Here is a 21,705-nt window from a genome sequence, read left to right as displayed (position 1 = left end):
ATTAATATTTTCTTTTATAAGAATAAAAAAATTTAAAATAACAACAATTTTTTTAAAAATTTAAATAAAATATTAAAAATAACATTAAATAAAATTAATATTACTCACATTTACATTAAAAATAAAATAAATTTAACATTAAAAAGAAAATTAATATTATTTTAAATCAATAATATATTTTTATGAAATTAATATATTTTTAATTTCAAAAAATATATTTTTAATTTTTAAATTTATATTTATTAAAATTAAAATTTTCTTTTATAAGAATAAAACAATTGAAAATAACAACAATTTTTTTAAAAATTTAAATAAAATATTAAAAATAACATTAAATAAAATTAATATTACCCACATTCACATTAAAAATATAACATATTTAACATTAAAAAGAAAATTAAAATTTAATATTAATATTAAGATTACCCAAGTTACTTCAATGTTTACAACATTCCACTACAATCAATCGTCATTATTATTAGCATTTTCATCTTCATCATTGTCACTCTCATCTTGATCAGCTACCGGGTCAGATCCACCTGGAACAGTCGACGGTCCAGCATCTGCAGTAGATTGTTTTGTCAATCTACTTATTACTATATTCATTTCTGACTGCCACGCCATCACTTGTTCTTGCTACTGTCGTAATTGCCGATTCTCAGCCCGAGATTCAAGCAACTCATCAGTTAATTGGGTGACTTTAAGTTTCATTTGTTCAAACTCTGGTGACATATGTGAAGATGATTGGCTAGAACGATTGGTGGTAGATGGATATAACAAATTAGCTTGGGAGCCCAGCCCGTACATTCGACCCTTTCTATTCCGACCACTAACAGCTTGATAGAAGATGTCGTGTTCATTAACTGTAGGCAATGAGGACTCTCCGGTACTTGCGGATGATGAAGATGCCTCCGCACTCAATCTTTCATATTTTTCCTATAAAATTAAAACATTTATGTAAATGAATTAAAAAATTATTTTAAAATAAAAATTTTAATTTAATTTATAAAACACACTTACAACGACGACCCTAGATCTGTCATCGACCCACACTTCTTCTCCTTGATTATCTTTCCTGGTGTGGGTTCTCTTGAAGAATTCAAACTCATTGGGCTCACGATTCAATTCAGTTGCCTGTATAAGAAATTAATAAATAATATAGTAAATAATATAGTAAACTTATAATTTAAATAAATTAAAAAATATATATAACTTAGCATAAGTAATTACCAGCCTTCTTCGAGTCAAGGAGAATGGAATGGACCCGCCAGTGTGGAGCGACCCACCGGTCTCGGAAGCACGATTTTTTTTTATTTTGTGTGGCAATTTTTTTGTTGCTTTCTTCTGCCCACTTTGCATCAAGTGCCTTACGCACGTCGGGATCCATCCACATTGCTTCGTCTTCCCCATTTCTAATTCGATGCAAATGGCTCCTAAAACTTCGTCTACCAGACTTATTCCATGTGAGCCATATGCGATCATTCTCCTCGGGTTGCCAGAAATACGTCTTCTACCTTAAGTTAAGAAACATATATATATATATAAGAATTTAAATACAAACTTATATTAATAAAGAATTATAAATTAATTTACGTTAAATTCTTCAAGCCACATCCTTCGTATTATTTCTGGCACTTCATCCCAATGAATCCACGGTTCGGTGTATCGTGCCCTCCAAATCTTTCCCAATTTGCTTGGTGGGCCACTCTCAGGGATAAAACTGTCAAACATAAAAAATATATATATATATATATATATTCATTTGCAAGTAATAAGTTTAAAATAATAAATACGATACTCACTGATTACACTGTTCATCGCAAGATAAGTATTTTCGACCGTCTCCTCGGCTGATGCCAACCGGGTCAGTTGGAATGGGCTCAGAGTGTTGTGCAGAAGCAGATGATGAATTGAGTCCTTGCGGTGTCGGCATGAATGTGTATGGGGAATGTTTGTCTGGCATATGAGAAGTTCCCCCAACATATTGGCCACTCGGTGGTACAACATCTGGTGGGTAGAAAGTAGGTGGAACACCATAATAACCCCATGGCGGCATCGTGGTTCCAGGATATGGAAATTGATGAGGCATGGGAGCAAAAGGTTGTGAGGGTGGTGGTGGGGGTGGTGACTGGAGATTGAATTGTGTGGATTGAACAACATGTGTGGAGTCAGGAGAAGGTGTGGTTCTATAAGATGTTCTACTTCTACCTCTTCCCCTACTCGAAGGTGTTGAATGTTCTGACATCTATTTCGATAATTATATATATATATGAAAAAAAATTACATTAACATCAAAGTCATCATACTAAAAGTACAGGTACACAAATTATAAATATTCATATTTTAAAAATACAAAGGTTATTAATTAGCATGCACAAAAAAAAAAAAACCATAAAACTATCAGTCATCTTCTTCTATATATTCATCAATGTCTTCCTGGTCACTATCTCTGTCATCAGATAATATATCTGGCCGGCTGTCGAACCACTCCAGAATTAGAGATCTATGTATGTATCTCTTCTCTAGTTTGCAGCAAAGTGCACCCTAGGTCATCTCTCACAAGGAGCCTCACTTTCCTCTACGAACAAGGAGAACCAATATAAAGAACAGTTTGTTTGGGGGGGGGGGGGTTGACAGAAAACTAATTAACAAAACAGAAAAACAAGGATGGATGAAAAATCAGTAAAAGAAATGCAACCGGCTGTGTATTTGTCCCCTCTATGAAATCTTCCTCGTCCAATCTATAAATCTTAGCTTGTTAGATGTTTTAATCTCTGGATATCAAACTTAAGGCATCCCCAACAACCGTCCAAGGATTAGAATGATTGGAATAAGAAAATGAATACAGAAACCTCTTATAAACAAAATGCAACCATTCACTCTCTATTCAACCTATCCGGACCTATGCAAGAACAACCGTTCAAGCACATAATATTCATTTCCGAGATGTTATACCAACCGGCTATAACATTCTGTTCTCTTAAGCATTTAACAGAAAATGAAACCATGCAAATTCACACAAACCTGCCATGAACTCCATGCATTCACAAATCTGCTCAAACTAAACCAAATGGAAATGAATAAGAAACAAACAACAAACCAGGTTTTTGTAGCTCATCTGGGACTCAGATTCCACATGGATTCAAGATACACAACCGGTTACAAATGCTCTAGCCTATCATTACAGCAAGGAAGACAAAATGGAACAAAATGAAGAAAACAGAAAAAATGCTACAACAACAAAAACGGCCAGAGAATCCTCTCTCTCTTCTCTTCCTCTTTTCTTGAAATAAGTGCTAAGAGGCCTTAAATACATGGCTAAGAAATGAAGAGCTAGGAAGGCTAGGGTTGGTCCTAGCCCAACAGAAAATAAGTGAGCCCAAAAACAGCAAAATTGAGCAGCCCAAGTCTGCTCCTTGAAAGTGAGCCCAAGCTCCTTTAGTTGAGCCACTTCTCTAGCCCATCCAATATTCCCTAAAGCCTGGATCCATAGAAGTAAGATAGAAAATAGTGTAAGGATGGTTTGAAGTATAATAAAATAGAAACAATGAAAGATTAGCAAAAATTACTTCAAATGGCGTAATAAGATTGAGGTGAAATGCCAAAATATAGCTTAAATATGCATGCTATCAAATCCCCCATACTTAGACTTTTTCTCTCCTGGGCAAAACACTAGACTCTATGACTCAAGAATAGAAATGTGGAAAAACACAAATCAGATGCAAGGTAAGTCTTCGAGAATTCATCATTCAAAGATCATCTTTCCTCTACTTCCAAGAAAACAAGTGACATGGCAATTCATTCAATAAGACAAATCAAAAGTAGAAGCCTCTCACAGGACAAGTGTATGCTCAAAAATCTCTCAAGAGGTGGTGGTGACTGTTTTGCTCAAATTCACCCAATCACAATTCCACTACCATAAGCTTGTTTATCTTCTCAATCTCCACTATCCATGTCACATGCATGCCACAAATCAAAAGGACTTATTCAGGGTTGTAATGTGGGAAAGAAAGAAATGGAAAGACAATAATGAAGGAAAAACATGCCTTAGGTCGAGAAAACATTTCATGCAATTCCAAGATCAAGAGATAGAATTTCCAAGCATTATGAAAAACATTGCATCTTTATTCGGTTGAGTGTGTTTTACGCTCTGTCTCAACTTTGCTTTCTTCTTTTTTTTTTTTTGAAAGAGATGAGTGTGTTTTACGCTCCTTCTCACCATTTTATCCTTTTCTTGCTTTTCTTTTTCTTTTTCATGGATGCAAATGGCCTTTGGCCTTATGACTTGCTTGATGAATTCAATCTCTCTCTCTAGAATGCACTTAATATTCCTCTTCCTAAGGTTGGAAGGTCCAAAAAGGTGTATGAAAATGAAGGGTAAGAATGATGGCTCTAAGTGGCAAGCGAAAAGGGATTGATTGATTGATTTTTTTTTTTTTTTTGGCTAAATAGGGACAAGAAAGAATGCCTTAATCATGTTTGAGTCATGCATGAACAAATATAGCCTCAACCAAGAATCAAAACAAGTTCTAGAGTGGAGATCATGATAGGTGAATGCACACACAAGAAAGACAATAGGCTCAAAATCCTCACGGCTGTAGACTACCCAATCAATCTATCAAATCAAACTCATTGCCAAGTCACTTGAAATCAAGGAAGATAAGATTGAAGTTCTAATCATGCTGGGTCCTTTTAGACTTAATTGCTTAACTTGCATTTCCACGCAAAACAGACTCAACTAGACCCAAGGAAAAAGAAATATGAAAGGATAAAGAAAATGCTGCTAAAATAAGAATGCTGCCCCCCCCATACTTAGACTTTACATTGCCCTCAATGTAAACATGCAATTCCAATCAAAAATAGGACAAGTAAATGTAAAATATTAGGGAGAGAGAAACAGCCTGATGTATCAAATGGAGGTGGGATTGAGGAGATGCAGCTCCTCCACAATATGCTCCTGAAAGCTCTCGTAGAATGGCTTAAGCCGCTGCCCGTTCACTGTGAATTGCTTTGCATTGGACTCGTCCTTGATTGCAACTGCACCAAAGGAAAAAACATGAATAACTATGAAAGGACCAGTCCAACGAGAACGTAACTTACCGGGCATCAACTTGAGACGGGAATTGTATAGCAAAACTTTCTGGCCAACTTCGAATGTCTTCCTCACAATAAGCTTGTCATGCACAGCCTTGGTCTTCTCCTTGTAGATGCGTGAGTTCTCATATGCGTCCATCCTAATCTCCTCAAGCTCTTGAAGTTGGAGCTTTCTTTGGGACCCCGCTTGACTGATGTCCATATTGCATTGCTTCACCGCCCAATATGCCTTATGCTCCACTTCCACCAGTAAGTGACACGCTTTTCCAAAAACCAACCTATAGGGGGACATGCCGATGGGGGTTTTGTAGGCAGTGCGGTAGACCCATAGCGCATTTTCTAATCTCTGGCTCCAGTCTTTCCTATTGGGCTGGACAGTCTTCTCCAAAATCTGCTTGATCTCCCTATTTGAGACTTCAGCTTGCCCATTAGTTTGTGGATGATAAGGAGTCGCCACTTTGTGTATTACCCCATACTTACGAAGTAGGGTGTCCATCTTTCTATTGCAAAAGTGGGATCCTTGGTCGCTGATGATGGCCCTGGGCATGCCAAACCTGCAAAAGATGTGAGAACGAACAAAATCTGCAACCACAGAAGCATCATCAGTCCTGGTGGCTTTAGCTTCCACCCACTTAAAAACATAATCCACAGCTAACAGAATGTACACATAACCAAATGACACAGGAAATGGACCCATGAAGTCAATGCCCCAAACATCAAAGATTTCACAAAATAATAAGGGTTGTTGAGGCATTTCATTCCTACGTGATATAGTGCCTGTGTGTTGGCAACGTGTGCAATTCTTACAGAACTCATATGAATCCTTAAAGAGTGAAGGCCAATATAATCCAGAATCTAGGACTTTCCTAGCTGTACGTTGGGGACCAAAGTGACCACCACATGCAAGTGTGTGACAAAAATTTAAGACAGATGCAAACTTATGGTTAGGCACACATCTCCCGATGACCTGGTCACTGCACATGCGCCACAGATAGGGATCATCCCACACATAATATTGAGCCTGACTCTTAAATTTATTTAGCTGTTCCTTCTTAAAATATGCAGGTAATTCAGAAGCAACTAAATAATTCACCAAATCAGCATACCAGGGCTCAACACCATGAATGTGATATAATAACTCATCTGGGAAATCATCCCTGATAGGCTGGGAGTCCATGACTGTGGAATCTGAAGAAGGAGGGACCCTGCTCAAATGATCAGCTACTAGGTTCTCGGCCCCACTCTTATCTTTTATCTCCACATTGAACTCCTGAAGTAGGAGCATCCATCGTATCAACTTGAGCTTAGCATCGGGCTTCTTCAATAGGTATTTCAAGGCTGCATGGTCAGAAAACACGACAACATTAGAACCCAGAAGATAGGAGCGAAATTTATCTAAAGCAAACACAATAGCTAAAAGCTCCTTCTCAGTCGTGGTGTAGTTTGCTTGAGCAGCATCCAAGGTGCACGAGGCATAGGCAATGACATGTGACTTCTTCTCCACACGCTGTGAAAGGACGGCACCCACTGCAAAGTTGGAGGCATCGCACATCAGCTCGAAGGACAACTCCCAGTCGGGTGGCTGTATGATGGGTGGAGAAATCAATCGACTCTTCAGTTCCTCAAATGCCCGCTTGCACTGCTCATCAAAGTGGAAGGTCACTTCTTTCTGGAGACGGTGGGAAAGTGGAAGTGCAATCTTGCTGAAATCCTTGATGAACCTCCTGTAAAATCCTGCATGGCCAAGGAAAGAACGCACCTCCTTCACAGAGGTGGGGTAAGGCAATGAAGCAATAACATCAACCTTAGACCGATCCACTTCTATACCCTTCTTAGACAGAACATGCCCTAAAACAATTCCTTGTTCTACCATGAAATGACATTTTTCAAAATTTAAAACAAGGTTCTTTTCAATGCATCTCTCTAGGACTCTACCCAAGCTAACCAAGCAATCATCAAAAGAAGTGCCATAAACTGAAAAATCATCCATGAACACTTCCATGCAATGCTCTAGAAAATCTGAAAATATACTTACCATGCATCGCTGAAAGGTACCTGGAGCATTACATAGACCGAAAGGCATTCTCCTATAAGCGAATGTGCCAAAGGGGCAGGTGAAGGTGGTCTTCTCTTGATCCTCTAGGGCTATGCAAATCTGAAAGTATCCAGAAAAACCGTCAAGGAAACAATAGTGTGACTTACCAGCCAACCTCTCCAACATCTGATCAATGAATGGGAGGGGAAAATGATCCTTTCTGGTTGCTTGGTTCAGCTTTCTATAATCAATGCAAACTCTCCAGCTGTTCTGCACTCTCATGGGGATAAGCTCATTCTGCTCATTTGGGACCACCATGATGCCCGTCTTTTTTGGAACAACCTGCACGGGACTCACCCACTTGCTGTCAGAAATAGGGTAAATAATACCGGCTGCAAGTAATTTACTTACCTCCTGTTTTACCACATCAAGGATGGTTGGGTTAAGTCTTCTTTGAGGCTGCCTTGCTGGTTTTGCTCCTTCCTCCAATAAGATACGGTGCATGCAAACAGATGGGCTGATTCCAGTTATGTCCACTAAAGTCCACCCGATTGCTTTCTTATTATTTTTCAGCACATCCAGCAACTTTCTCTCTTGGTCAGGTTGCAAGTTGTTTGCAATGATGACTGGCAGCTTCTCATCTTTCTCCAAGAATGCATACTTGAGGTGCTGAGGCAAAGGCTTGCACTGAATGGTGGGTGGCTGCTGCAAAGAGGGGGCTGGCCTATTTGACTGCAACTCTAACTCCAAAGCACTATCAACATGCTCAACAAGGTCAGCAGCACTATCTTCCACTTGGGGAATGTTAGCATCAAAATCAAACTCATGCCTATGCAAAAATTCAGCAATCTCTAAGCATGCAGCACATTGACTCTCTCCATCACTATAATTAGTGCAAATAATCGTATCTGGGAACTCATGCACAGTGGGGAGTTTATCAATTAAATCAGAAGACTCAGAACATGCTTCATTCACTAACAGGTCAACTCTATTTACTTGAAAAGTGGAATGATCCTCAGCAGGGAATTTCATGGCATCAAGTATCTTGAAGTTAATTGTGTTACCAGCAAATTCCATGGAAAGTGTACCCTCATGCACATTGATAATAGTTCTAGCAGTTTTTAAGAATGGTCTCCCTAGTATCAAGGGTGCATGCTCAAGTGTGCTGCCATCTTCCATATTCAAAACATAAAAATCAGCTGGAAAGATTAAATCCTTAACCTTAACCAGCACATCTTCTAGGACTCCAGTGGGGTGTGCAGTACTTCTATTGGCTAGCTGGACAACCACTCCTGTTGGCTTCAAAGGACCACACTGCAATGAAGCATATATAGAGTTAGGCATGACATTAATGGATGCACCTAAATCTAGTAAAGCATTGCTAAATTGCATGTCTCCTATAGTACAAGGGATGGAAAACATCCCTGGATCTTTACACTTTGCTGGCATGGCAGGTTGGATAAGGGAAGAGACATTTCTCCCAAGGTTGATCTTCTCATTCCCCATAAGCTTCCTCTTGTGAGTACACAAATCTTTGAGAAATTTTGCATACTTGGGGATCTGCCTAATGGCTTCAAGGAGGGGTATGTTGACTTCCACTTTCTTGAATGTCTCCAAAATCTCTTTATCTAATTCGACCTCTGCTCTTTTCTTGTTTTGTGTTGCTCGATGTGGGAATGGAAGGGGCTGGTTGTTGGAAGACTCTCCTTGTTCTTGATAGCTGGAGTTTGGCTGCTTAGCTTCTTGGATTGAGGAGGGTTGCTGCTCTTTGCTACCCTCTACATGCTGCTGCTTCATGTTTGATGATGGTGGAGGGGTTGGGATGATTACTTCTTTCCCACTTCGAAGCATGATGGCACTAACATTACCCCTCGGATTGGCAACTGGTTGTGAAGGAAGCTGCCCTGAACCTTGACTCCTTAGCTCATTGATGTTTGTGGCTAGCTGGCATATTTGGGTCTCCAAATTTTGAATGGTGGTTTATGTTTTTTGTTGGAATTGGAGTGTATTGGCTGCTAGTTGTTTAACAAGATCATCCAAGGTAGGTTCTGACTTGGGTAATGGTGGTGCTTGTTGCATGGCTTGATTCGGCCTTGGTGGTGGAGCATGGTTGCTGGAACTTGGAGGATGGAACCTCTGCTGAAATGGTTGATTCTGGTATGGCTGCTGCTGCTGCTGCTGCACATGTTGATTGGAAGGGCCGCCATATCTGAGGTTCGGATGGTCTCTCCAACCTGGATTGTAGGTGGCTGAGTATGGATCATACTTGTGTTGTGGCTGCTGGTGGAAAGGTGGATTGTGTTGCTGGAATGGTCTACCAGGGAAGATGCCAGCAACAGATTCATTATTTTCTTGCAACTGTGGGCATTGGTCTGTTATATGGGATGGCAAGGAGCAAATGCCACAAAGTTGTTGCTGGGGTTGCTTTCTCTCTAATGCCAACTGCCTGACCATGGAAGCTAATTCCTCAAGCTTGTTTTCTATCCTCTGCTGGTCCATAGTGGCAGCCACACTGACTTCATTGATGGCTTTTGTAGGAGTGTTAATTCTGGTGCCAAACTGCTGAGCATTTTGTGCCATCTTTGATATCAGCTCTTGTGCAGCTACTGGGGTCTTCTTTGCCAAGGCTCCTCCACTTGCAGCATCTACCAAGTACCTGTCCATGGGGATTAGACCTTCATAGAGATATTGAATTAGGAGTTGGTCACTTATCTGATGGTGAGGACAGCTGGAACACAACTTCTTGAATCTCTCCCAATACTCATGTAGAGTCTCACCACTCATTTGTCTTATACCACAAATTTCCTTCCTTATGGATGCTGTTCTGGAGGCTGGGAAGAATTTTTCCAGGAAGATCCTTTTCAATCCATCCCAGCTGGTAATAGCAGCTGGTGGCAGGTAGTAGAGCCAATCCTTGGCGAATCCATCAAGTGAGAATGGGAAGGCTCTCAGCTTGATTTGCTCTTCATCTACTCCTTGTGGCCGCATGGTTGAGCAAACGACATGAAACTCTTTAAGATGCTTGTGTGGATCCTCTTCTGCAAGACCATGAAACTTGGGCAACAGATGGATCAGTCCAGATTTGAGTTCAAAGTTAGCATCCAACTGTGGGTATTGAATACATAGGGGCTGATAATGCACATCAGGTGCAGCCAGCTCTCTAATGGTTCTACCATCCAAATGACCATGATTACCATTATTTCCATTACCATTATTGCCATTATTGCCATTACCATTACCATTATCTGCCATATTGATGAATTCTGGAATAGGTTCGGATGAAGTATTAGAAACACTGTTAAGGTCAATCCTATCCCGAGACTTAAGCTCTCTAGCTTGCCTTCTAAGAGTGTTCTCTAATTCAAGATCCAAGTCAAGTAATTTTTTCTTAGAAGACCTGGTCATGCACTAGAGATTAGCACAAAAACAGCACACAAAATGGCCTATGCATACCAAGAACTCAAAAACTCAAAAACTCAAGAACACAAAAACACAAAAACACAGAAGCACAAAAAACATGTCAAACAAGAAGCCTTTAGATGATTTTTTTATGCAATTTTTCACAAAATTTCAACACAAAAACATTGAGGGACCTAAAAACACTAAAAACCACACCAAATTAGCCACTGAGAAACACAAAATGGCCCAAAAAGTGGTTTAAACGTTGGAATTTGGCCAAAAAACGGTCTCCTCATTGAAAATCAGTAACTATTGATCCCCACACCCCCATTTCTTTGGACACCAAAAATCAGCTCAATCGGAGCAAGTGGAAGGTTGTGAACAGTAACCAGGAAACTGATTTTTTCCCCTCAAAACCTGCTCCTATTTTGCCTCAGAAACCACTCTATATGCAAGAAAACATCAAGGAAAGCATATGGACTTGAAAGAATATCAAGTAGGGATGAGAAAGAAAGAGGATGGCACCGGTATCTCGAGCTCAATCCTTAAATATTGCTATCTGTCATGGAGGTGGTCAAAACCGCTGTTGAATGGAAGGCTGCTGTGGGTGATCTCCTCTTGGTTGCAACTGCTGGTGCCTATCTGCCAAACGAAAAGGGAGATTAGTGTTGAAGGTAAAGACAACGTTGAATGGAGTGTTAAAAGAGAGAAAATAAAAGGAAAATGTGAGAAAGAAAAACGGAATATCCTCTTGGTCAGGTGATCTGCTGTCAGAGGCAGAAAAGTGGGATTCAACTTTCTCTAAATAAAGGAAAAATGGTTATGCTGCTTGATCTGCTGCAGGGTTGTCTTCTTACTGTGTGAGCTTGCTTTTCAGCGCCTATCAGAGCACATGAAGACCAGAGAAGGACACAAGGTGTGATACTGAAAATCAGAGAAGGACTGCAGGTGTTTTTTGCTTTTTCAGTTGCTGCAGGGTTGCTTTTCCAGAAGATCAGGTCGTGCAGCCCTCTCCAACAGCCACTTCTTTGTTCAAAAATGATTCCAGAAATGAGAAAACATAAAAGGAAAATACACACAAACAAAAAGAAGATCGAAAAGGCAAATAAGGCTTTTCTGTTGCTGCTTGCTATCAAGAACAGAACATAATAGCTCTTCAAGTTTGTGAGCAACAACTGATAACCTTATCACCAAGAACACAAAACAGACAAAACAATCAAACAAGAAAACAAAACAAACAGAAAATAGGGTCGGTCCTCTATGTTTTTAGAAGAAAAACTTGGCTCCCCGGCAACGGCGCCAAAATTCTGGCCGGCTGTCGAACCACTCCAGAATTAGAGATCTATGTATGTATCTCTTCTCTAGTTTGCAGCAAAGTGCACCCTAGGTCATCTCTCACAAGGAGCCTCACTTTCCTCTACGAACAAGGAGAACCAATATAAAGAACAGTTTGTTTGGGGGGGGGGGGGGTTTGACAGAAAACTAATTAACAAAACAGAAAGACAAGGATGAATGAAAAATCAGTAAAAGAAATGCAACCGGCTGTGTATTTGTCCTCTCTATGAAATCTTCCTCGTCCAATCTATAAATCTTAGCTTGTTAGATGTTTTAATCTCTGGATATCAAACTTAAGGCATCCCCAACAACCGTCCAAGGATTAGAATGATTGGAATAACAAAATGAATACAGAAACCTCTTATAAACAAAATGCAACCATTCACTCTCTATTCAACCTATCCGGACCTATGCAAGAACAACCGTTCAAGCACATAATATTCATTTCCGAGATGTTATACCAACCGGCTATAACATTCTGTTCTCTTAAGCATTTAACAGAAAATGAAACCATGCAAATTCACACAAACCTGCCATGAACTCCATACATTCACAAATCTGCTCAAACTAAACCAAATGGAAATGAATAAGAAACAAACAACAAACCAGGTTTTTGTAGCTCATATGGGACTCAGATTCCACATGGATTCAAGATACACAACCGGTTACAAATGCTCTAGCCTATCATTACAGCAAGGAAGACAAAATGGAACAAAATGAAGAAAACAGAAAGAATGCTACAACAACAAAAACGGCCAGAGAATCCTCTCTCTTTTCTCTTCCTCTTTTCTTGAAATAAGTGCTAAGAGGCCTTAAATACATGGCTAAGAAATGAAGAGCTAGGAAGGCTAAGGTTGGGCCTAGCCCAACAGAAAATAAGTTAGCCCAAAAACAGCAAAATTGAGCAGCCCAAGTCTGCTCCTTGAAAGTGAGCCCAAGCTCCTTTAGTTGAGCCACTTCTCTAGCCCATCCAATATTCCCTAAAGCCTGGATCCATAGAATTAAGATAGAAAATAGTGTAAGGATGGTTTGAAGTATAATAAAATAGAAACAATGAAAGATTAGCAAAAATTACTTCAAATGGCGTAATAAGATTGAGGTGAAATGCCAAAATATAGCTTAAATATGCATGCTATCAATATCTTCCTCATCTTCTTCTGAAACAGATTCTTCATACATATCATTTTCTTCTTCCTCAACAATATTGGAGACATCAACTTCCTCTACTAGCCCATTATCATCTTGTAAAGTGCCTCCAAGGTCAATATTTACATCAATTACAGGCCGTTGCAATATTTCATCCTCTTGAAAAGGCTCTTCCATGTTAGCTTCAGGAGCATTTATTGTACCTCGTGCCTTTGTTTTAATTACAATCATCCAACCATTTTTTTCACAACAGTAATCAGGGTAAGGCGCGTAATACACTTGTTCAGCTTGTTGGGCAAATATGAATGGATCATATTTTCTATATCTTCATGATGATCGAATGTCTACAATTCCATATTTATCATGAATTTTAGTTCCTCGTGGACTTGGATCATACCATTCACATTTGAACAAAATTACTCTTTTTATTGGTAAGCCTGCATATTCTAACTCAAGTATGTCTATAAGTTTTCCATAATAATTCATATGTGAAGCTCCACCTCCTGACGCAGACACGCAAACACCATAATTTTCTGTCGACCTACTCTGACTCCATTCAACAGTATGAAATTTGTATCCATTGACGAAATACATTGGCCAATGTTTCACGTTGGGAGTTGGCCCCCACCCTATGCTCTGAATAAGTGGGTCTGCAATAACTTCGCCACTCAAATTCACCTAACCAAATATTTTCATCAATTTATGTATACATAATTAATATTAAATTAAGAAATATCTTAAACTTTACAAACTTACATGATTATGGAACCAAACACAAAAATGGTCCTCGATTTGTTTGTTTAATTCTTCGTCACTGATTACTGGCGATAATTCACGTAACATGTTTGTGTACATGCTGAAACATTAAAATATATATATCAACATAATATGAACAAAATTATTAATATGAAGTCATAAATATATTAATATAATTAAGTTTGGATTCTTACTCAATATAAGGTTCGACCTCTGGCGTATTTAGCAAGACATATAACTTTGCTGTTTGGAACTCATTCACATCCAACCATCTTTTTTTCATTGGACCAGCTGCACGACCCGGATAATTAAAGATAGAAATTTGTGGATGCGAAGATTCTCCCCCATCATCATTTTGGGGGGCTCTCGTCCTCCTTGATTGAATATTTGATTCAAAATAATATGAACCAAATGTGGCTGTCTCCTCAATTAAATATGCCTCACAAATAGATCCTTCTATGCGAGCCTTATTCCGAACTTTTTTCTTTAAAGTATTGAGAAACCTAAATCATTTTAAAGTTATCTTAATTTATGAAAAAGAACATAATAAACTATACGACAAAATTAATAAATTATATGAATATAAAATTTATTACCGTTCAAATGGATACATCCATCTGTATTGGATTGGCCCTCCAACCTTTGCTTCGTAAACCAAATGTACCGGGAGATGTTCCATTGAGTTAAACCATCCAGGCGGACATACACGCTCTATTTTGCATAGAATGATTGGGATGTTCTGTTCCATAACTTCCAAATGTTCAGTTCTTAACATTGTTGAGCATATTTCTTTGAAAAACTGGCATAATTCAGTTATTGGACTCCAAATTCGATCTGGTAATCCTGAAAATGCCGTTGGAAGTAACCACTCCATAAGAACATGACAATCATGACTCTTCAAACCAAATAATTTTCCATTCTTCATATCAACACATCTGCCCAATCTAGATGCATACCCGTCAGGGAGTTTAAGTTCTTTTATCCATTTCAAAATACTTAACTTTTGTTCTCTTGTGAAAGTATATTGAGCTTTAGGTTTCCAATATTTACCTCCACCACGTTCTACTAATTCCAACTCCTTCCGCCTGCAATATTCTTTCAGGTCCATTCTAGCTTTGCTATTATCTTTAGTTTTACCTTTCACATCCATGATTGTATTGAAAAGATTATCAAAAATATTCTTCTCAATGTGCATGACATCTAAATTGTGTCAGATAAGATTATCTTTCCAATATGGCAAATCCCAAAAAATACTTCTTTTTGTCCAATTGTGTTGCACACCATATCCGATCATAACACAATTTTGTTGTTCTAAGATAGATGGGACATTACATACTCTACCAAATACGTTTTCTCCACTTAAACGAGGAGGTGGATAAGAATTATCAATTTTATTTTTTCGAAATGCAGTTGTATTCCTTCGAAAAGGGTGATCCATTGGCAAAAATTGTCGGTGACAATCAAAATATGATGTTTTCCCACCGTACTTGAGATTAAAAGCTTTTGTGTTTTCCATACAATATGGGCATGCTAATCTACCTGATGTCATCCAACCAGATAACATTCCATATGCAGGAAAATCATTGACAGTCCACAACAGAGCTGCTTTCATCATAAAATTTTGTTTTGTAGATATATCATAAGTCAACACTCCTTCATGCCAAAGCAATTTCAATTCATCAATTAAAGGCTGTAAAAATACGTCTATCTTACTTTTGGGATTTGAAGGACCCGGAATAATAACAGTTAAAAACATAAACTCTCTTTTCAAACATAATCCAGGAGGCAAATTATATGGAGTCACAATTACTGGCCAACAAAAGTACGGGCGACCCGATTGACCATATGGAGTGAACCCATCTGCACACAAACCAAGCCTTACATTTCTAGGATCAGTAGAGAAGCCAGGATGTGTCCGATCAAAATATTTCCATGCTTCACCGTCAGACGGGTGAGACAATACCCCAAACTCTCTCCAATTTTCATAGTGCCACCTCATGTTCGAAGCAGTAATGGTTGAAGCATAGATTCTTTGCAATCTTGGTATGAGGGGCAAATACCACATTCTCTTGAAAGGAATTTCTTTAAATTTTCCTGTGCCACTTCTTGCAGACTTAAAACGAGGATGACTACAAAACTTACAACTCCTCTCAAATTGATCATCCTTATAATATAACATACAACTATTTGGACAACAATCAATCTTCTGACAACCAAGTCCAAGCTTAAAAACCAACTTTTTAGTATGATAAAAGTCATCGGGCACACGATTACCAGTTAGCATTGTATGTTGCATAAACTGCATGATTTCATTATAACAACCTTCAGGCATGTTGTAATCAGATTTAATGCTCAACATCCTAACTGCAGCAGAAAGTTCACTCTCTGCATCACAACCCGAGTATAATGGGGATTGTGCAGCAGATAACATCTCATAAAATGCTTTTGCATTTTCATTAGGTGGTTCCTCAATATTGTACGACTGATGACCACTTTCGCTAAACGCTCCTTGCATTGTAGCAGGCGCATGTGACGGTCCTGCTGCATCCATTACCATTTGCTCATACGGATTAAACTGATCTCTAAAATTATCTTCTCTATAATATTCATTTACAATAACATTTTGAGGCATTATTGGCATTTCTTCCCCATGGTTCGTCCAATAATAATACCCTTTCATAAACCCATGCTTACAAAGATCCCTTTTCACCTCATTAACTGGTTTAAACTTCAAACACTCACATTTCATACAAGGACATTTCAACACTCCTAGCCTTATGAAACTTTCTTGAGAAGATGCAAGTTGAATAAACTCATCAACACCAGCATAAAATTCAGGAGTGATCCCACCCCTTCTTGGCATACACCGATTATCAATCCATCGACGATGCAACGGAGCTTCCATTTTCAATTCAAAAAATTGTATAACAGGCACGATTCCTAATAGATATTTTATCCTGAAAACTAACCAAATTATATTTCATCATTTCAGACTGTCATAAGTAATTGATAAATATGAACAAAAAATAAATATAATAATAAATAATTTATTGAGATAAATTTTACATTTTTTTATAAATTAAGATAATAAATAATTAAGATAAATTTTAATATTTTTACTTAACTCTACATGTTTGAATTGAATTTTTTTAAATACTTATTTAAATTTGTATTTCCTTTAATACTTAAACAATTATTATAATTTTTAATTATTACATTTTTTATTTTATTTTGATTTGAGTAATTAAGAACAATATGGTTAAAATAATGTATCTAATATATTTTCTAAGTTAGCTATAAATGTCTCACTTTGAAATTTAAAATCCATTAGTATACTTATTTTATTTTATAACAACAAATTATATTACTCATTAACAGTAATTTATTTTTAATATTGTAATAAATAAATATTTCAATTTAAATATTTATCTAACTTATTTCTCATGTAATTTTTAATTTTTAGTGTTTAATTTAAATAAAAAATTAAATTGTATACCTTTTTAAATTCATTTTAATTTTTAAAATAATTATCTAATTTATTTCATACATTATTTTAAATATTCTAATTTTACTTTTATTTATTATTTTTAATGTTTTGAACAAAAAAAAATTAATTTTTAATGTCTATACTTAATCTTATGGCAACAAAATATATGTTTTCATAAATATTGTATTTACTTTTAGTATTTTATTTTTAACGTATTTTATTTAAAATTACAATATTTTAAATTAAAAATCTGTTTTAAATTAAAAACAAAAAAATAAATATTATTAATATAATTACATAACAAAATAACCACAGAAATAATTTATAAACAATTAATAAAATTCACATTTTAATTTCTAAACATTACAAATAATATAAACAATTAAAATAAAACCTAAACTAATTTAAATAAAATAATCATTAAACACAACATACATACTAAACAAAAAATAAATTAACTATTAAATAAAAATAACGCAATTTAAACTTTTATTTCCTTTACTACTTAAACAATTATTCAAATTTTGATTTGTTACAATTTTTTATTTTATTTTCATTGAGTTATTAAAAATATTAAGGTTAAATTTATTGTTATAAAAACTAATAATTTTTCATGGTAAAATTTTATTTTGTATTTTTAGTCCTTAATTTTTAAGAAAATATATTCGGTAGTGTATTTTTAGTGTTTACTTTTTTATTGTATTTTATTTTTAATATTGTATTTCTTATATATTTTAATTTAAATATTTATCTAATTAATTTCTCATATTATTTTTCAATTTTAGTGTTTTATTTTAAATAATAATCTTAATCTATACCTTTTTAATTTTAAAATTTTAGTTTTAAAATTTTTAATTAAAATTTTATTTATTATTTATTATTTTTTATATTTTAAATAGAATTCTTTTATATTTTTAATAGAATTTTTTTAATTTTTTAATGTATACACTTAAATATTTTCTTATGACAATAAAATATATGCTTTCTTAAATAGTAAATTTATTTTTAGTATATAATTTTTTATGTATTTTATTTAAAATTACAATATTTTTCATTAAAAATATATCTAAACTTAAAAATAAAAAAATAAACATTATTTACACATGCACGGGTTTGCTAGTCCAATAACATATCAAAATAACTAAATAATTAATTAGTTGTAGTTTAATTATTTAATTATAGTTATTTACATTTTAATTTTTAAGCATTACAAATAATATAAACAATTAAACTAAAACTAAACTAATTAATATAAAAATAAAATAACTACAACTAAACTAACACAAAAATAAAATAACTACAACTAAACTAACATAAAAATAAAATAACTACAACTAAATTAACACAAATAAATTATAATTAAACTAACAGAATATAATTAAAACTAAAACAAAATAAAAAAACATAAAATACTTACTTGAGAGCATTGAAATTAACTGAAGAAGAAGAAGAACCAAGGAATGTGAAGAAGATAAAAATGGGACAGTGAGGGGGGGGCGAGACAGTGAGAGAATGGAAGGGGGGGCGTCTGTGGAGAGTGAGGAAGGGGAAGGAAGGGGGGATTTAAAGGTGAGATTGCGACGGGACGCGTCAGTCCCCGTCGCAAACCTGCGAAGGGGTGTCAGTCCCCGTCGCAGACCTGCGACGGGGTGTCAGTCCCGTCGCAGAACTGCGACGGGACTGACGCGTCCCGTCGCAGGTCTGCGATGGGGACTGACGCCCCGTCGCAGAACTGCGACGGGTCTGACGCGTCCCGTCCCAGTTTTGCGACGGGTCGTCTGTTCCCGTCGCAGTTCTGCGACGGGACATCTCTCTCCCATCGCTGATTTGCGATGGGAGATTATTTTTCGTCACTATTTTGTGACGGGATACACCATCCCGTCACTGATTTGAGACGAAAATAGATATCCCGTCACAAAATTGTGACGGTAATCTCTGACCATCGCTAAATCACTTTAGTGACGGCTTTCCATCACTAAACCCGTCACAAATTAGTGACGGGAGCATCCCCGTCACAAAACCTGTCACTAAAACTGATTTTTCTTGTAGTGCACCCAAATCGTTCAAGCTCCCTTCTTCTAACTCGAGCGCTCGCTGCTTGAGCATCCGACCTGGGGGGCTGTGGATCGTTCGGGCCCAATCTCAGCCCTCTCCTTAGACCCAATCTGTGCCCAACCTGATCTCCCTTTTGGACCCAGCTTTGGCCCAACACCAACCTGCCATGGCATCATTACAAACCCATTAGATATCCGCACAGCCGTCTCAGATCCCATCCTCATTAATGGTGGATCCCATTTATATTAATGAGGGTCTTGTCACCACCACGCTACCACCTAGGAACCACCACCGGTGCTGGATAGCTAGTCATATCACTTGCAAACGCACGTCTCATGCATGCAGAAGGACATCTCCTCTTTCTATATCAGCCAGCTCTCTTCAGAGACAAGGTATGTTCTCATCTCTGACCTATTGATACACTGCCTCATTTTACTCTCCTACTCACTCGACTATTAGAGTGCTTACAGGTGCCAACCGCCCCCAGAATGTACCCGTCGTTAAGAGCTCGTGCCCCACCTCTGATCGTCCTCCTTTGGTCAGGAAGGAACACTTGTCATATTAATAATAGATCACATAGGACGTTCACCTCATCAAATACCGACGAGGGCGACAGATCCTATTCCCAACACTTGTCTCTATATACCAGCAATACAGAACCACATAGATGAAAGTTTCCCACCTCCCAATTAAATGGTTTGGCTTATTAGTAAATCCCGTAAACTAATATATAAAACAATCGTTCTGGTTCAAGTTTAAGGATCAACACATCATCTTAACCTAATGACATAACCATTATCTACCAGGCTATGTGGTTAATCATTGGCTTCACATTCGGTTGATCATTCCCAATGACCACCTACATGTTAGTGTAGGTGCTCTAGACCCAATTAGATTGGGCATGTTGTACACTGACAATTGTAATCATGTTTATTATTTGAATAAGGAGTTGTTTAAATTCACAAAAAGTCACTCTATTAGTTTCTTGTTATTATTGTAATAACCGAATGAAACTAAATAGAAGTCCAAATGATGTATACTGTGATTAATCTATAAAGATGTGAGATGATGCATCACAGTTTCTAAACATCATTAAATGTCCCAAGTCATAGCAATGTCAAGAATATACATTGACAATTGCGGTAAGACTTGTATGTGCTATATTTTTGCTATGTGATAATAATGGGGGTCTCACACCCATAGGCACGGGGATGCCTAGACAAGTATATAGGTGACCAATGTTGGAGAACCAGTCACTGGACATGACTCGCCATGAGAATCCATTTTGGTTATATGTTGATGATATTCTCATACAAGATGGGTGTAACTAATCCTTAGACCTGAGGTTGTCACGGTCATCTCATAAGAAGACTAGTATGCTTTAACATCGTTTCGAATGCACGTGGGTGATCGTTGGGCATATCGTGAGACTTATGGAGATGGGTGTATAACCAAGATGGGACTCATCTATCCCTTGATAGAGGATGATGTATTTAAGGTGCCTTCGGTGGATATTCATTTTAAATCCATGGTCATGGTGAAAGAGATCAATAATGAGTTATTGATTCACTTTCTATTAAGTGAAGATATCCAGATGACCGAAGAAAAACTCATGTGATTGTAATCAAGCAACACATCGCCATCCTTGAAATCACATAAGATACATTGACGAGAGGATCGAATTACACGGTAACTATGCCCGTGGAAGGTTATTTGCGGATTATGAATCATTCTGAATAATTGGGTAGGCATAACGCCTTGCTAGAGGCAAATCTTGTCTTATGTGTTCATACCAACTCATTGGCAACATATTCGAAAACCTAATGAATCATACGCAATAGACACGGTCCCTGGCTTAAACTAAGAAAGCGAACGTATGGTTAAGTGAGACACTTCGGTAAGAAGTTGTGTCATCGTAGGTTCTCATGAAAAAGAATAAAGGGACGTAATGACATTGATATGATGAGGGGTCGTCATAATGGAGAGAGTTTCCTAAAATGACAATTGATTAAATTAGGAAGGAGTTTCTAATTTTCTATTTGTTAGAATGGAAAATAGGAAATAAAATATATTTGGGCTTAAGTTAATATTTGGACTAAATTTGATTTGAGAAAAATATTAAATTAAATATTATATTTAGACTAAATTAGATTTGAGCCAAATATTAAATATTATATTTGGACTAAATTAGATTTGGGCTAAATATTTTATTTAAACCTATAATTGGATTTGGGTCACTTAATTATATTTCTAGTTGGACTTGGATAAGCCCACTTAAGATTCTAGTTGAACTAGGATTAATGGGCTAGTCCAATCCATTAGGGTTTAAGAAACCCTAGGATATAGCTCTATAAATATCCCTTTATGGGTTACCCAAACTAGTGATTATTTGGTGTGG

The 21,705-nt window shown here is 36.9% G+C and overlaps 1 protein-coding gene and 1 non-coding gene across 2 annotated transcripts; one reads left to right on the top strand and one right to left on the bottom strand.

Annotated features, from left to right (window-relative positions):
* Positions 1 to 636: 636 nt before the first annotated feature.
* On the bottom strand, positions 637 to 16,670 carry LOC127808503 (uncharacterized). Its single transcript, XM_052347078.1, is given in 11 exon segments — positions 637 to 936; positions 1,021 to 1,134; positions 1,862 to 2,128; positions 5,420 to 6,002; positions 6,393 to 6,446; positions 7,017 to 7,272; positions 7,720 to 7,807; positions 13,977 to 14,250; positions 14,395 to 15,191; positions 15,435 to 16,064; positions 16,131 to 16,670. Coding segments are annotated over 11 exon segments (3,903 nt in total).
* LOC127809045 (small nucleolar RNA R71) lies at positions 9,840 to 9,947 on the top strand. Its single transcript, XR_008025051.1, has one exon. It is a non-coding gene; the product is annotated as a small nucleolar RNA R71 (small nucleolar RNA).
* Positions 16,671 to 21,705: the final 5,035 nt, after the last annotated feature.

The sequence above is a fragment of the Diospyros lotus genome, chromosome 8, assembly GCF_014633365.1.
Source record: "Diospyros lotus cultivar Yz01 chromosome 8, ASM1463336v1, whole genome shotgun sequence".
Lineage (NCBI taxonomy): Eukaryota > Viridiplantae > Streptophyta > Magnoliopsida > Ericales > Ebenaceae > Diospyros > Diospyros lotus.
Note: the sequence above shows the minus strand (reverse complement) of the source record. Positions and strands in the feature narration are given on the sequence as shown.